Raw genomic sequence first — 12,283 nt, 5'->3', positions numbered from 1 at the left:
AGGGAGGGGCATTGCTTTAACTCAAATTCGGAGTGCTGCATACACAGAAGCCTGAAGGGCTGTATTTTTCAGAAGCCCCTGTATTTTTCCATTTAGACTTGCATATTTCTACTCAGTGTCTCCCTTGCGCTCCGCAAAGGGCTAAGCCCTCCTGCGAATAGGAAACGCCTGAGGCTCAACCAGGTGAAGAGATGTTCACGTTTCTGGTTTCGTTTGTTGCGATTCCCGCCGCGTCCGCAGAGCATAGAATAGTGTTTGGTACGTAGTAGGCGAACTGCTTTATGTCCTTCAAGGACAGTGACTGAATTCCAGGTAATCCTGCCTCCTTTTGAATCTTAACAACGAATCAGTGAAACGGGTTTCTATCTCTGACTTCTTGGGCCGAGACCTCCGAAACCATCGGATCCGTGCCTGGAGATGACACCTAGCTGCCGGGTACCTCCCCGATTCTGTCCCACCATTCGGCGGCCGAAGATGTGTCCTAATAAGGTTCAGTTCAGCAGCGGCCGGGATTATCTTGGAGTCACACGAATGGGCGTGTCCAGCCTCTCGCCTGGGCGCAGCCTCAGAGGAGAACTCACCTCCCCTGGCCCCGCCTTATCCTCTCCCTGAGGGCGGGGCGAAGGGCAGGCTGGGAGAGGAGGCGAGTGGCGCCTGCGCGCGTTCGCGGTAGAGAGCTCACGGGCCGGGTGGCTGTGGCCGGCTGGGCCCCAGCGATTTCATAGAAAATGCAGGTGAGCAAGCCGGGGGTGGGGTGGGGTCTCGACGCCTGGAGGCTGCGGCCGCTCGTTTTGCCCCGCTCGGTCCATGCGGGCGGCTGCCTGTCCTTGCCAGGCCTGTGGGACGTGCCGGGCGCCTCAGGCTCGGGGTGGCCACGCGAGTCGAGGCCGGCGCAGGCGCAGTGCGGACGGGCGGGCGTGGTCTCGCGTGTCCGCGGGCTGGGCGTGCCCGCTCCCCTCCGTGTGTCCCACCCCCGAATCTCATCTTTGAGGGTAGTTCTCCGGGAGGTCGGCTACCCTGGGCCTGTGAAGGTCTCTGCGGATCTTCCCTGACAGAGTTACTTCCTCCTTGTTAACTCTCTTAGCGAGCACCTGAACAGGTGCGTTATGAACCCCCTTCATGGATGCGGAAGGTGAGGCTTGGATAATTGGAGGGTCCTCGCCTGAGGGGGTCGCATAACATAACCCGTGTTCTTGACCCTGCCTAGAGCTGAGTGAGGGGTTACAACATCCTTCCCTCGCTGCCTCCCAATGTTGGTGTACAGGTTGAGGTGCATCCCCTGTGGACCTTAGAGTCCAGCCTGAGGGTCCCGCTGCCCAGTTATTAGTACTTTCCCTTTTAAAATGGATAAAACCAAATCCCTCAGTTTTGTTCTTTTATTGTATCAGGAATTTATTAATGCAATTTGACTAAAAACCCATGGTTCAGTTCAGTCCAGTCGCTCAGTCGTGTCCGACTCTTTGCAACCCCATGAACCACAGTACGCCAGGCCTCCCTGTCCATCACCAACTCCTGGAATCCACCCAAACCCATGTCCACTGAGTTGGTGATGCCATCCAACCATATCATCCTCTGTCGTCCCCTTTTCCTCCTGCCCTCAATCTTTCCCAGCATCAGAGTCTTTTCAAATGAGTCAGCTCTTCGCATCAGGTGGCCAAAGTATTGGAGTTTCAGCTTCAACATCAGTCCTTCCAATGAATATTCAGGACTGATTTCCTTTAGGATGGGCTGGTTGGATCTCCTTGAAGTCCAAGGGACTGTTAAGAATCTTCTCCAACAACACAGTTGAAAAGCATCAGTTCTTCAGTGCTCAACTTTCTTTATAGTCCAACTCTCACATCCATACATGACCATAACCTTGGAAAAACCATAACCTTGACTAGACGGACCTTTGTTGGCAAAGTAATGTCTCTGCTTTTGAATATGCTATCTAGGTTGGTCATAACTTTCCTTCCAAGGAGTAAGCATCTTTTAGTTTCATGGCTGCAGTCACCATCTGCAGTGATGGAAAAGTGAAAAAAAAAAAAAAGACACCGTGGAAATGGATGCTTTTATGGGAAAATCTCTGATGATTCAGTTTTGTCACTGTTAAAGGACCCTCCTCCAAAGGTCGTTCTCCTGCCTCCTAGATCCTCCTGTGGTTCAGAATTCTGATGAACTCATCTCTGACTCAGTGGCAGAAGGGAAGTGGAGTTAGTGTGGGTTTGATTGGGGTTGGAGAGGTTTGTTGGTGTTCAGTCTCTCAGTCATGTTGGACTCTTTGCGGCCCCATGGACTGCAGCAGGCCAGGCTCCCCAGTCCTTCACCATCTCCTGGAGGTTGCTCAAACTCATGTCTGTTGAGCCGCTGCCATCCAACCATCTCATGCTCTATTGCCCCCTTCTCCTGCCCTCAGTCTTTCCTAGCATCAGGGTCTTTTCCATTGAGTCAGCTCTTTGCATCAGGTGGCCAAAGGATTGAAGCTTTAGCTTCATCATCAGTCCTTCCAATCCTCCCCATCAGGGCTGGAGAGGATGATCATCTCCAAATACAGCGTATCTGATGAAGAGGAAACTCAGAGCTGCCCTGGCCTCTGTGTTCTCTGTCCTTTTTGCCCCTGCTCAAAAATGTCATATCTTAAGAGGCCTTCCTGACCACCCTATGGAAGGGATTCTGTTTGTTTCTCTTTGATATATTTCAGCAGGACTGGCCAGGGAACTGAGGGTAGACCCTGGTTATCCCAGTGCCCTTTGCACAGCTTCCTGGTTTCATATTCCAGACCTGCCAAGACATGCCAAACCAGGGTTTGGGCAGCTGTGTTGTGGAGCTAGGAGCCCACCTTGGCATTTCTTTTTCTGATAGTTGATCCTGGCAAGTTTGACTTGTTCCAGCCTGGCAGTGTCTTCCTTAACGCCATGGCTCTCCCAAGTTTGTGAGGATTCACTGGGTCGGTACAGGCAAATAACTTTGTGGTGTCCCCAGCACATAGGACTCAGTAAGCATCAGCTATTGTGAACTTCTCCATGGCGTCCCAGCTCTTCCTCTTAGCCTTGGCCTTTAGGGAATCAGTCAGGCTCTCTTCCTTCTGATTTTCTTGCAGCCACTCAGGACTTTGGAATATGCTACATCTTGTACTTGGGCCCTTTGCACAGGCTGGTCCTTCTGCCTGGAAAGTAATTTCCTAAATTTTCACTCCTCTGTCTGGCTCCTTCTCACCCTCCAGTCACAGTTAAATGTCACCTCTCCTGAGAGAACATCTTGGCCCATCTTGTGGACTGCACGCCCCCTGGAAGTCCAGCTCAGCAGCCTGGCCATTGCGTTTGTCATGCTATCTCTTTGTGTATTTAATTACTCATTGCCTATTTCTTTTTCTCACCTGTAAAACTAGTGACTTTGGCATTCACCATGCTTCCCTACCATCTAGTACAATCATTTACATATAGTAGGTACTTAATAAATATCTGTTGAACAAATCACTCCGAGTCATTAATGAAAATTGACCAGAAGCCAGGTCAGAGCCTTGGCGTCGGCATGGATGTCAGTCTGGACATCATGGCCTGATTTTTACCCTAAGACAGGAAGATTGGAACAGGGATTGTGTGTCTTTTGACAGACTGCCAGAAATAGACTTCAGAATAATTTGATATGAAATCCTCTTCTTGCCACTTTCCCATTTGAACCCTTGTCCAACATGGCGCCCTCCACAGTGGACTTGGCCCTCACAGTACCCTTGGTCCACCTGCCCTAGGACCCCAACGCAGACACCGAGTGGAATGACATCTTACGCAAAAAAGGCATCTTGCCTTCAAAGGAAGATTTGAAAGATCTGGAGAAGGAGGCAGAAGAAGAGGAGCAGCGGATCCTCCAGCAGTCCGTTGGTGAGCTTACCTGTGTTTGTGATTCTGTGTCTGTCTGCTTAGGAAACCCTCGGCAAGCCTCTAACTGCTTCAGTAGAAGGATCCTCTGAGCGAGAGTTGAAGTGCTGGGCTGGACACTGCCTCTGGGCCCTCCGGCAGGGCATCTCTGGCTTCATCTTCCTGGGCCATTGAACTGGGGGCACTTCACAGGCTCCCCCCATCTCCGCAGTTCCTGGTCTGTGTCTTTCTTCAGGGTTATGATAACCCTGAAGGAAATATTTCTGAGTCTCCACTTTTTGGTCAGTGATTCAGTTCAGTTAATGTCATGGAAATCTGCCCAGAAGTTTTTACTGTTTGTAGTCTGCTGAGAAGGAAAGAAAGTGAAGTTGCCCAGTCGTGTCCAACTCTTTGCAACCCCATGGACTGTAGCCCACCAGGCTCCTCCTTCCATGGGATTTTCCAAGCAAGAATACTGGAATGGATTGCCATTTCCTTCTCCAGGAGATCTTCTCAACCCAGGGATTGAACCCGGGTCTCCTGCATTATAGGCAGACGCTTTACTGTCTGACCCACCAGGGAAGCTGTAGTCTCCTGAGCATATGCTTTATCTTTGTGGTTTGATTGAGAATATTAAAATAACTTGATTTGGGGAAACATAAGATGCTTGTAGTATATGCGGTCTAAGGTCTTTCTCACATGTAGGTATACCACTTGAATTGGAATCCCTTGTGGTGCTTGTCAAAAAAACAAGCAAACAAACAAAACACAACAGCACACAGTCCCTACTGAATCAGAATCTCTGGGGGTAAGGCCCCGGAATGTGCATATTAAGCCAGTGCCTCAGAGAGTTTCTGATTCACACCAAAGTTTTGAGAACCGTTGATCACAGGAGCTAGGACTTCTGTCCCACGTTGACATGTTAGGGCTGATTTAGAGGAGAATTTATTACACAGCGTTTATCTAGCAAGTGTAATAAATTCTATCCAGTTACTGAAGGACTGCTGTGTGCTGTGTGTTTTCTAGGCATTGGGGCTTTAGCTGTGCGTGGGCCAGCCAAAACACCCTGTCCTCTTGGAGCTTATGTTCTAATGGAGGAGACAGACAGTAAATGATACATGAGTGAAATATAGGAAAATAAGGCAGGAAGGGGTTGGAAGAGAAAGTGAAAGTCGCTCAGTTGTGCCCAACTCTTTGTGACCCCGTGAAATGTAGTCTGCCAGGCTCCTCTGTCCAGGGAATTGTCCAGGCAAAATACTGGAGTGGGTAGCCATTCCCTTCTCCAGAGGATCTTCCCAACTCAGTGATCGAACCCAGGTCTCCCTCACTGCAAGTGGATTCTTGACCATCTGAGCCACCAGGGAAGCCCTGGTGGGTATAAGGTTGGAGGAGGGGGTGGGTATAATTCTAGAGAGTCAGAGAGGGCCTCACTGGGAGTGACATTTGAGTCGACCCAAGGGAGGCGAATGAGCAAGTGGGAAGCATGTTGGAGGATCTGCCAGGAGGCCAGGGGGACTGGGAGACAGAAGCAGGAGGTTCAGAGGGACAAGCAGGGGTCAGACATTTAGGACCTTGTGGCGTCTAGTGTGGACCTTGGCTTCGATGTCTAACGAGGTGGGCATCATTGGAGGTTTGAACAGAGGAGGGACGTGCCCTCTGTGTTGACAGCACCTTCCTGTTGTCTTACTGAGTGCAGACTGTAGGGGCAGGGCAGGAAGTGGGGAGACCGGGTGAAACAACTGCAGTGGTGCCCTTGGCAAGTGATGCCATTGGCTTGGACCGGAGTGGTGGGTGGAAGTGGCCAGATCTGGGTGTATTTTGAAGGTAGGACCGACGGGATTTGCTTATGGATCCTGTGATGGGTGTGAGAGCAAGTAAGGCAAAGATGACTGCAAGGCTCTGGGCTTGAGCGGCCAGAAGGATGGAGTCACCACGTGAGATGAGGAAGGCTTGGGCAGGAGCAGGTTTGGAGGTGAAGATCAGGAACTCAATTTAGGACCTAGTCACTTTGAGATTTCTTATTAGACAAATACAGATGGTAGGTGAGCAGCTGGGAATGCTTTCTTAAATCAGAAATAAGGGCTAGAGGCATACATTTGGGAGTTGGCAGCATGTCGGTGGGTTTTAAAGCTGTGAGATGTAGTCACCAAGGGAGCGGGTATAGGTGAGGAAGGAAAGGAGTCCAGTCAACAGAGGGTCCAGGGGAGGCGCTGCCAGGAGGGAGGAGAAAAAGAGGCCAGAGGAGATGGACTTTCAGAGAGGAGGAGACACCCATCCAGTGATGGATTAGGCCAAGTATGCTCATCGGTTGAGTAAACAGGTCATTACTGACTTTGGTAAGAGCAGGTTTGGGTCATGTTAGGGTGAAAGTCAGGGGACAAAAACCTGATTGGATGTCAAGAAGCAAGAGTCTTTATGGCAATGAAAACAAAATACAGATTTTTACAGCCATTGATAAAAAAGAGAAGTGAGAGCTGCCTACCACTCACAAGAGAAGACCAGGTGACAATCCCTTTACCTCTAGCAAAGGTGTGCTGGGGAGGACCCCAGAGGGTCCTCCCACCTTCTTGGAGGCATGAGAACTGTTACGCACCTGTCCCTGAGCATCACGGACTTGCAGATCAGGCCACTTGAGCTCAGGCTAATACACCTTTCTCCTTTTATAAATTTGGGAAACTTTCCTGTTTGTATCCTTATTGTCATGTGAATGTAAGAGAGCCAGGCTGGCTGATCTTTTAAAAGTGCTCTCTGTCTTTTAAAAATGCTCTCCCATTCTTAGTTACTGTATGACACCTTGGATGTGTGCATGCGTGCTAAGTCGCTTTAGTCGTGTCTGACTGTTCGTGACCCTATGGACATGTAGCCCACCAGGCTCCTCTGTTCATGGGATTCTCCAGGCAGGAATACTGGAGTGGGTTGCCGTGCCCTTCTTCAGGGGGTCTTCCCGACCCAGGGATTGAGCTCACATCTCTAAACATTCTGCATTGGCAGATGAGTTCTTTACCGCCAGTGTAACGCCTTAACTACTTTTTATTTTGGTTTTGATGGGCTAGGGGCCTTTTGGTATTGCATGCACTCCTTTAGGAGAAAAGTGAAGGAGAAAAGACCCCAAATGCATCTTCGTTCATCTTTCACATTTTTGGTTTTTCACCAACTCAATGACATTCAGTGAAAACATATGAAGACATGACTTTGGAAGAACTGGAGGATAATGAAGACGAATTTAATGAGGAAGACGAACGTGCAATTGAAATGTACAGGTTAGTGCCACCCAGAGGGACTGCTTGGCTTTTCATGTGGCACTATAATGTGCGTCCTTTGAAATAACCCTGGCACATAAGTAAGTGAACCTGGACCTCTACAGAGTTTGCCATGTGAAAGGGGTGTGTGCGAGCGCACATAGGTAAGATGTCTCTCTCCTCCTCCTGTCGTGCAGGCAGCAAAGACTGGCTGAGTGGAAAGCAACCCAACTGAAGAATAAGTTTGGAGAGGTTTTGGAAATCTCGGGAAAGGATTATGTTCAAGAAGTTACCAAAGCTGGTGAGGGCTTGTGGGTCATCCTGCACCTTTACAAACAAGGGTGAGCTGACCTGATGTGTGTGTGCACGTGCAGTCTCTCAGTCGTGTCTGACTCTCTGTGACCCCAGGGACTGTAGCCCGCCAGGCTTCTCTGTCCATGGGGTTTCCCAGGCAAGGATACTGCAGTGGGCTTTCATTTCCTTCTCCAGGGGAATCTTCCTGACCCAGGGATCAAACCTGCAAGTCCTGTGTCTCCTGCTTTGTCAGGGGTGTTCTTTACCTCTGAGCCACCTGGGAATCCCTGATGCCTGTCTTTAAATACTAGTTTGAATTTATGTCTTGAACATCTCAGGCTTACTTCACACCAGAGGGTATTTTTTTTTAACTAATGTTTTATGTGTTTTTGTTGCAGATTTGCCCAAATATTATTGTCTAATTTTTGTCTTAAGACTTTCAGATTAATATTTGTGATATTAATGGCTTTATTAATACAAATGGCTTTATTAAATTGTAGCAGAACAGACTTTTTTTTTAATTGTAAATGAATTCCTCAATCACTTGTCCCTCTGAAGAAACTCCAGCGTTTCACCACTCCGTGTCGTGAGTCACTCTCCTTGATGGTGCAGGTGACTTTTGGGAGCATTGTCCGTGGCGAGTGATGCAGAGAGCCCCTAGCGCCTCACCTTCAGTTTTGCTCCCACCCTGTGGAGTCCAGTGCTTGTGCAGGAGTTTCTTTCAAGCTGGAAGTGCATTCTGAATCACACATTCTAAGCCTTGGATGCTCTCTCCTTAAGAAAAGCAAGACAGTTATCTTTTACAGTGGAGCTGCTTTTCTGACTTACTCGGTCAGATTAAATTGGACTTTGGGTTTTGAACACTTTGCCCAAACCTATAGGAAGTTTTTAAACACCATTTGTTCATCTTGGCCGGAATAGCAGAAGCACTTGTGAAGTTGTCATGAGGTTTTCTATGGGGCAGAAGGGCAGCTGAGGTTTACTGTACACAGACACAAACTCACAGTTGCTTCTCTTTATTTCACAGGATTCCCCTCTGTGCCCTGATAAATCAGCACTTCAGTGCACTTGCCAGGAAGTTTCCTGATGTCAAGTTTATCAAAGCCATTTCAACCACCTGCATACCCAATTACCCTGATAGGAATCTGCCCACGATATTTGTGTACCTTGAAGGTGACATCAAAGCTCAGTTTATCGGACCTCTGGTGTTTGGTGGCATGAACCTGACTTTGGATGGTAAGGACTCTTCGAGGTACACGTGAGGGATGGGCAGGGAGTGTGTCTGTTGTTAAGGGTGCCTGTTTCCTAGACGCAGGTAGGATGACTTGTCATAGAGTCACCTTTGTCCCGTGTGAGTGATTGTGAAAAGAGAAGAACATTGAATCTGTCATCTTAGATGAGTCATTGGGAGCAATTACAACTGGACTCTCAGTTAAAAGAGGGCAGAATGGATTTTAAAATATTTAATATTATTGTCTGTGCTGTTTTATTTGTCCCTACAGTTGAATATGTTTGTTTTTTAGTTATAACTCAAGATCACATCGTTCATTTCTTATTTAATTCACCCAAACATATTAGTGACAGATGTTTATATGTAAATATACATAAATATATGTAAATTTATACATATATGCTGCTGCTGAGTCGCTTCAGTCATGTCTGACTCTGTGCGACCCCATAGATGGCAGCCCATGAGGCTCCCCCATCCCTGAGATTCTCCAAACAAGAACACTGGAGTGGGTTGCCATTTCCTTCTGCAATGCATGAAAGTGAAAAGTGAAAGTGAAGTCGCTCAGTCGTGTCCGACTCTTAGCGACCCCATGGACTGCGGCCCACCAGGCTCCTCCGTCCATGGGATTTTCCAGGCAAGAGTACTGGAGTGGGGTGCCATTGCCTTCTCCTTATACATATATAAATCTCTATAAAAATATTTTTTCAGTTGAAAGGAAGCTTTTAAATGAAAAGTTTAATTAATGCTGCCTCTTAACTCCTAAAGGATATATCTTTTATTTTTTTCTGTTTGTGAAATAGGAGGTATTAAAATACATATGCACACATAATATGTGGGAGAGAAGCTGAGGCCTATGAGCTTCCTACTAGGTCAGATTCTTTTATCTCTTGAGTGCAGTGATATGTCCAACTATGCTTTAGTTAGTAGCCTTTAAAAACATGTTAAAATATGGCTTTATATTCTACTTTATATAACTATATAAGATATTCAACTGGGAAACGTGTAAACAGATACATAGATGCATTTATATATTATATCAGTTTTGCTTTATTCCAGTGTTCAAAGGCGTATGATATTTCAAACTAAGTATGTGTTTTGCCTCTTATTTTGATCTTTGAACATACCATTAGGGGAGAGAGATAGGTATACAATAATAATTGTAGTCTTTGTTTCTAGAAAAAGTCTCATTTGTAGGCCAGGCTCCATGGAATTCTCCAGGCAAAAATACTGGAGTGGGTTGCCATTCCCCCTTCCAGGGGATCTTCCCAACTGAGGGATCAAACTCAAGGATGGAAAGAATTGCTGGCAGATTCTTTACTGTCTGTCTGAGCCACCAGGAAAGCCCCATATAAATGAACATTAACATTAAATACATTCACTTACGCATATGCATGTACATGTGAATCTGAATACATCCTTAAGAATCAGAAATCCTAAGAATTTTTTTTTTGAGAAATTTATTGAATTTTTTTGTCATTGAACCAAGATACCTAGAGCTGAAAATGCTGATGCTGTTCATCTCTGTGGAACACTTTGAATTAATGTGATTTCAGTAAAATTGGTTTTCAGATTTTTTAAAAAATGTATTGGGCTGCACTGGATCTTAGTTATAACATTCAAGGTCTAGGTCACTGATTGGGGATCGAACCCAGGCCCCTTGGATTGGGAGCATGGACTCTTAACCACTAGACCATCAGGGAAGTCCCTGGTTTTCAGATTTTAATAGAAGTTTCCTAGTTAGTAGAGCATCAGTTTAAACCAGACTGTTTGGTGTAGAATCTTTCTGACAGTCTCTCACTCCTGCCTGGGTAGAAAAATGTATCACTTGATTTTGCTTCACAGTGTCTCACACCAGTGTGGATTTTTCACTGATTATAAGAGGGTAAAATATAGGATACTTTGGCTACCCGATGCGAAGAGCTGACTTGTTGGAAAAGACCCTGATGCCGGGAAAGATTGAGAGCAGGAAGAGAAGGGGACAACAGAGGACGAGATGGTTGGATGGCATCACCAACTCAATGGACATGGGTTTGGGTGGACTTCGGGAGTTGGTGATGGACAGGGAGGCCTGGCGTGCTGCGGTTCATGGGGTCACAAAGAATCGGATACAACTGAGAGACTGAACTGAACTAAACTGAACTGAAAATAAAGGAGCTAAGCCTTTAATCACTGATATTTTTTTTGATACTTTTAAGAATTATTACTACTTGGAACAAATGTATCAATCCTAGCATGTCATCATACCTTGAGCCTTTGACTCTAATAGGTTGAGATATTGGACATGAGGTTTAAGAATTTCCTTTTGCTAAATAAAATTGGATTTAATAATTACATTGCCAGCAAGACTGTGAAAAGTATTTTTTTAATATATTTCATGCTGATTTCTTTCCTGGGACATTGTGCAAGCCAAGAAGCTAGGCCGTGAGAAGATGGGTTTAGTCCTTGGGTTTTTATTAGTTATCCTGGAGGTTCAAATGTATGTAATATTTCATTTAATCTTATTTTATGAAAAGTTTTTGCAGGTGTTTTTGTTTTCCTTCTTAAGGGTGTGATTTTTCCCCCCCTTTCTTCCAGGTGCCTTATAATTATGACCCTCAAATTGTCATCAAGTGTGGATAGTCATAGTCTCTGCTTAGAAAAAACACTGTGGCTTGAGGTTCCCACTCAGGCTGAGTCTTAGGCAATTTGCTTTTTCTTTATCATGCAGAGTTGGAGTGGAAGTTGTCTGAGTCTGGAGCCATCAAGACGAGCCTGGAGGAGAACCCCAAGAAGCCCGTGGAAGACGTGCTGCTGTCCGTGGTGCGGTGCTCCGTCCCCACCAGGAGGGACAGCGATTCTGAGGATGACTGAGGCCGTGGCCCTGGTGACCTGCTGAACTTTCCCGATGTGATATAGCATGAACTTTTTTAAAAAAAGGAAAAAGTAGGAACGTATACTGTGGTTTTTTAGTCATTTATATTACGTTCTGAATCTCATAGATCTCAGAAATAATCATTGCTGGGAATCCTTTTAAATTTCTGGGAACTCTTTTTAAATTAATAGTATTTCCTTAAGAAAAAAATAAAAGCCAGATATTAGTTTGGCAGATGTCTATGTTTTCCTTGCTTATATTTTAGATCAGCTGTAAGACTATTCACTATTTGTTTACATAAAACTATTAAAAAAGAAATACAGGAAATATAGATTTTTTTTAATAATTGAATAAATTATACAGTGGAAAATGGCAAGCTAAGCTTTGCATTTATATTATTATTTTTTATTCTTTTATAGAGCTAGCAATAGGATTATTAACTCAAAGGAATGAGTGCTAGGAAGAAGTCTTAGTATTTATCCTGTTTAGAAGAAATAGGCAATAATTTTTGTGAAATACTGTCTTATCAAAGTCTAAAAGATTAGGCTTATCAAACTAAAAGATTCCAATTTACTGCCATTTGGGGTCAAATAGTTTTTCTAGTTAAGATAATTTTTTGTTTTCAGGCTGTTGAGATGTGAGCTAATCTCAATTACTGTAAAAGGTGTCACCTGAAACTCTTTTTTGGCAATAAATAGATATAAGCACACACAGAGATAGCCAAAGTATATCTCAATCAGTCAGTAAAAAACATAAAATGTTTTCTGAACCAGAATCCTCTTAGCGTTTACCACTTCTCGTCAAACTGACATTAACAGAATAATCAGGGGGACTG

The 12,283-nt window shown here is 45.5% G+C and overlaps 1 protein-coding gene across 1 annotated transcript; it reads left to right on the top strand.

Annotated features, from left to right (window-relative positions):
• Positions 1 to 622: 622 nt before the first annotated feature.
• Positions 623 to 11,648, top strand: PDCL3 (phosducin like 3). The gene is made up of 6 exons (XM_068982300.1): positions 623 to 734; positions 3,728 to 3,857; positions 7,003 to 7,093; positions 7,270 to 7,413; positions 8,394 to 8,602; positions 11,305 to 11,648. Exons 1-6 carry the CDS (start codon positions 729 to 731, stop codon positions 11,445 to 11,447), a joined length of 723 nt encoding a protein of 240 aa, XP_068838401.1. The 5' UTR covers positions 623 to 728; the 3' UTR covers positions 11,448 to 11,648.
• Positions 11,649 to 12,283: the final 635 nt, after the last annotated feature.

The sequence above is a fragment of the Capricornis sumatraensis genome, chromosome 1 (genome assembly GCF_032405125.1).
Source record: "Capricornis sumatraensis isolate serow.1 chromosome 1, serow.2, whole genome shotgun sequence".
Taxonomy (NCBI): Eukaryota; Metazoa; Chordata; class Mammalia; order Artiodactyla; family Bovidae; genus Capricornis; species Capricornis sumatraensis.
This window is presented reverse-complemented; position numbering and strand designations above follow the sequence as displayed.